The 5,174-nt window shown below is 43.2% G+C and overlaps 1 protein-coding gene across 1 annotated transcript; it reads right to left on the reverse strand.

The window, feature by feature from the left end:
- Window positions 1-452: 452 nt before the first annotated feature.
- LOC123093005 (T-complex protein 1 subunit beta) lies at window positions 453-4,614 on the reverse strand. Its single transcript, XM_044514879.1, has 11 exons — window positions 4,472-4,614; window positions 4,316-4,372; window positions 3,804-3,869; window positions 3,580-3,691; window positions 3,282-3,410; window positions 2,683-2,754; window positions 2,216-2,331; window positions 1,982-2,058; window positions 1,392-1,877; window positions 963-1,278; window positions 453-874 (listed from the first exon to the last, which is right to left on the reverse strand). The coding sequence occupies exons 2-11, from the start codon at window positions 4,370-4,372 to the stop codon at window positions 728-730; spliced, it is 1,578 nt and encodes a 525-aa protein (XP_044370814.1). The 5' UTR covers window positions 4,472-4,614; the 3' UTR covers window positions 453-727.
- Window positions 4,615-5,174: the final 560 nt, after the last annotated feature.

Consider the following 5,174-nt stretch of genomic DNA (forward strand, 5'->3'; position numbering starts at 1 on the left):
CATTGCACGCGTTCGGAACCTAGGAAGCATGAACAGTATTCCATAGGAAAATTTCAGTTGGCACACCGATTCCACATGATTGCAAACATCCACCCGGAGTTCATAGACCAGAATAAACAAATCCATTCATGTTGGGTACGTGAGGTGAAGGACCAAATCTAGGTTTCTTGATCCAAAGTTTTGCAGCTGTCTTCGTTTCATATTCCTCTACTTGTACATATTCCTATGTTTTTTGTACCTGCTTTCCGAACGGGCCCTGAATGTGGTCCAGCATAAATGCTCATCTGACAAAGATATAAAGAACCAAAATTTATTAATCAGCTGACAATAAGTAAACACTTGTCAAACAGATCATCAAAGCTCCAATCGCACAGGTCCTATCTTTGTTGCACAACTCATCACAATCAAAATTGGGACCGATTCTGCCATACATGTGCCGTGTCCAACACACAAATAGCAACGGCTGATAGATAACCAACAAAGTACAGCAAATGCAAGGTTACACTTAGAAATCACTATATCCTCTAGTGGAAAATCAACTGAAAGAAAACCAAGCCACTCCCTACAGAACAACACTAGCAGCTACAAGTTCCAGTCGCTTAGGGGTCAGGGTTCAACAACAATCGAAATGGAGTCGGTCAAACTTTAAAGCAGTCGTGGACCACGGCAACCCAGCCAAAACTCGGCAAACCATCATACATATGAGAGCGCCGCATCGAGACAGCGCTCACATCCTGTCCTCCCTCCTGCGCGGGGCGCAGGTTATGATCTCGTCGACCCTCAGGATCATCTCCGCGGCCTCGGTCGCAGACAGGACGATGGCCTGCTTCACCTTGAACGCCTCACATATCCCGCGCTTCTGCATGTCTCCCAGCTGCACGACACCAGACCATGTTAGTTTCAAAATCACTCCTGTACAAGCTACACTACATAGCAAGTTGGTGGTGTCTCCATGAGCTTACCCCGCCGCTGATGACATCAATTCCAGCAGTGCTGTTCACTTTGTGGTGCTCGGCTCGGAGCTGGGAGATCAGCTCAGCACTATCCAGAGCAGCATTGTCAGCAATGATTGTTGGGATGGCTTGCAGGGCGCGTGAAAAGGCATCAATCGCGTGAGATTTCTTCCCAGGGGTCTTCCTTGCAAGTTCATCCACCTCCTTGGACATCACCATCTCAGGCCATCCACCACCATATATGACACGCGTGTCAGTTACTGTCTGAGAAAGCACACATAGGGCATCATGCAAGGACCTCTCAGCCTCATCAAGCACATGCTCACTGTAGACAACAAGACACGTGTATTCAGTGTACAGCCAAATAAAACAGAATGCCTGAATAATACAATGTTATCAGTGCATGATAAGGAGCTACACCTAAAGAATAAGGCATACCTTGCTCCTCTCAGGACAATGGTGCATGCTTGCCCCATCGCAACCCCGGAGAAATGAATCAGCCTGTCCTCCCCAATCATAATCTCTTCGATGAGCTTGCAGTGCCCAAGCTTAACAGACTCTGGGTTGTCAAAAGTTGATGCAATATCACCTCCAGTGACAAGAGCTAGCCGCTCGATGCCCTCAAAGTCAGCATGCTCAACTGCGAGTATGCCAGCATCAGCAAAAAGTTCTTCAGGGAAGTTGTAGATTAGCTGCCTGTTGACAAAGCAGTTGATCCCGTGGCCAATGATTTTCTCAACTTTCTCTCTCATTTTCTGTTTCTCGGCAGCTTCAATATCTGCAACCTTAGCCATCGAATCCACCCGGACACGTGCCCCATAAATCTTAACTTTATCTGTGTCCATAGCAGTGTTCGCAACCAGAATATTAGCGTTTTCAATTCGCTTTGGTTGACCAAGGCCAATCTTCTTATCAAGAATGAACCTACAAAACAGATTCAAAATGGTATATGTGTATCAGTCTGTTTGTAATTGATATAGAACCATAATATAATCGGGATAAAAAAGAAAGGGTTTGAAAGAACATACCCTTCATCCAAAAAGGAATCCTTAAGAGAACCTCCCGGTTTCTTCAGAATTTGGATTGACTCCAAGTTGGTGCTACCCTGCCACCAATGAACAAGTGTGGTGCATACCAAATCAACGTTTTACTAACAAAACGTAACAATGTGAATGGATAATTATGAACTAATGAACTAGACTTCAAGCAACATCCCACATATAGAAAAGTTATTATGACCAACTTCCCCCAATCATGTTTACCTTAAGCCTGAGGACAGCATCAACTGCAAGTTCAGCAAAATACTCCTTGTCCTGGGAGAGAATTTTTGAACTAAGCGTAGTCATGGCAATGTTCATGAGATCTGATCTGAACTTGTCTGCAGCACCAATGAAGGTTTACTGTCAGAAGACTATTCCTGGTGGCAGACTCTTGATATATAAAATATAAATCATAATGACTGCAATAAACTTTAAACATCTGAGACTGAAAATTACTGCCAGGTCAATGCCAAGTCCCAACTAGGAAATCAGCGATACCAGGTGCTAAGCTAGTATTCTAGGAAGTGATGCTCATTAAAAGATAAAGTGGGGAAAATAAGTATCCGCCCCAAGGATTAATGCAAACATAAATTTTGTTCCACATAACATAAGTACTTACTAAAAGAAGATTACATAGTGTTTAAATATAGTTAAGAAATCATATATGAGAAAGTAACTAAATAGATGACCTGTATTGTCTTTGTTGTCCATGGTCCTTTTCAGCAAAGCATTTCTGGCACACTCAGCAGCCATTCTGTAACCTAATAGTACAGAGAGATGATGAAGCATTAGAGATGTTCAAATGTAACTAAATGATTAGCTACATATTTGCAAATAGTTCCATCATGTATCCATGTGTATCTCTCAAATATCATGTGTATCATTTCTGCATTAATAAGCAAGCCAGAAAGATAAAAAATGAAGACGCAAACATGAAAATGGAACAGAAAACAAAGGGTCGTAGTTGTCCATCGCCAACATGATATCAACACAGAAGTGCACTGCTTTCATTTTTTTTAAGGCACTGTCTTGCTTTTAAAATCCAGAAGTTGCCTAGACTAAGGGAGCTGTTTTTAATCATTTAAACATGACAAATTGAAAAACAAAGTATGTAAGCATGAGATGTCATTTTCCAAACTTGACATGTCTTACTGATCTGCAGATATTGTTATTGTATCATCACTCACCAAAAACTTAGTAACATGTATTGAGGTGGTAACTAAGAGTTGCACAATTTTAAATGTCAGGGATAACATGTTGAATAAACTGCGTCTAAAATGAGGATCACCTGCAATAATAGTCATCGGATGAATCTTCATGTTAACCAACTTTTCAGCCTCCCTCAACAGTTCTCCAGCCAACACAACAACAGAAGTTGTTCCATCACCAACTTCATCATCTTGGACTTTTGAGATGTCTAACAACCATTAAGGACTACATTTTCTTTCAATTAGGGAGAACATAAATATAACCAACTAATCAAATGGGGTCAGGAGAAGCTATAAGAAGCCTGCATTGCCAGATCTAGAAACAAGCATCATCTCAGCAGGAAAATCATAGAGCAGTAGGCTCAAACAAAAGGATACCAACAAGGACCTTGGCAGCAGGGTTGTCGATATGAAGGGACTTCAAAATGGTAGCACCATCATTTGTAACGGTGACACTCCGCCCTCGGCCAGTCGACTGAAGGATCTTGTCCTGGACATAAAAAAGGTAACATGTAAATTCCAAGGAAAATCATGTAGCATTCGAATGGCTGGCGCCATCTTTTGCCCAAACTGCAATTTTTTCCTCTGTGAGCAGCACGTACCATTCCTTTTGGGCCCAATGTGGTCTTGACTAAGTCTGCGATCGCCATGGCACCTACAAAAGAAGCCTGCCAGGGGGACGAAATCAGATGAATAAGAACCCCACATAAACAAAGAGGCTGAACAATGATTCTACAAGGTATTACCGCCGTCATAAATAAGTGAACTGAAACCACATCACTTATTTATGAACGGAGGGAGTAATATTCAGCTTCTGCAGTCGAAGGAGACCGGTAAACCCATTGCGCACAGTTGCAGAAGCGCATTATGCAACAGCAATACAGCATCAGTGTGTGTGTCTGCCGCGGTAACCTATAGATCCTACTACGCGAAGCTGACGGTCAGGTTGTTGATCTGGCACTTAACAATCTACGGATTTTGCAGTCTAAATGAGATCAGTAAGCTAATTGCACACAGTTGCAGCAGCGCCATCAAACCAACGGATGGACGAACGAACCGACCCGGTCAGAACAAGAAGGAAAACAAGCAGATCAGATGGGAAGTGGGTGGTTACCATCCTGGCGCGCTCGCCCTTCTCCTGGATGGCGTCATCCTTGAGCACCCTCTCCATCTGCCCAACCACGGAGAGAGACAGAAAAAATGTCAGGAACGCATCGCGCTGATCCAGCCACGGAGAAGAGAACTGACTGGGGGCGGTCGGGCGGGGTACCTCGGGGACGGGCGACGGGGCGGAGGCGGGGGAGAGGTAGGGGTCGGGTGGATCTCGTCGTCGGGGAGGCTGCAGAGGCGGCGGTGCGGAGCAGAGGAAGACACACAGCAGCAGCAGTCTAGGGCTTGCTTAAACGGGGCGCGTCTACGGGAGCGAGCGCGATGGCAGCCAAGCGTGCATATGGGCCAGGCCCAGTGGCCCAGATCGGCAGAAAAAAGAAAACCATCGCTAGTTTCAGCCTGCCAGCCTGCCTATGCAGGTTTGCTCTGTTTTCCCTTTTTACTACTCTTATAATATCACAATATATTCCATCTAAATGTTCCAAATTTTTAGTATTCTTATAAAAAAATACGAATTCAAGAAATGTCAAAAACGTTTAATTTTAGTTTTAAATTTGAGAAATATGATCACCATTCTATGAAAATCAGAATTAAAAATGTCCAAATTTTCAGAGATGTTCCTGAATTTGAATAAATCATCACGAATTTTCAGAGAAAAAAAACTCATTTGCATGTACGGAATAATAAACGCTAAAATTGATTCTTAGTTTCGCCTCTAAAACTAGCTCAAGTGTTGCATTATGATTTCGTTTTCTTGAACATGGGCATGATTTAGTGTAACAATGGATAGCAGCAACTTTGAGGACACAGTTTCAAGAATACTTGTGTTGAACAAACCCAATTGATTGTTATACTTTGAGATC

This window comes from Triticum aestivum, chromosome 4B (assembly GCF_018294505.1).
Source record: "Triticum aestivum cultivar Chinese Spring chromosome 4B, IWGSC CS RefSeq v2.1, whole genome shotgun sequence".
NCBI lineage: Eukaryota > Viridiplantae > Streptophyta > Magnoliopsida > Poales > Poaceae > Triticum > Triticum aestivum.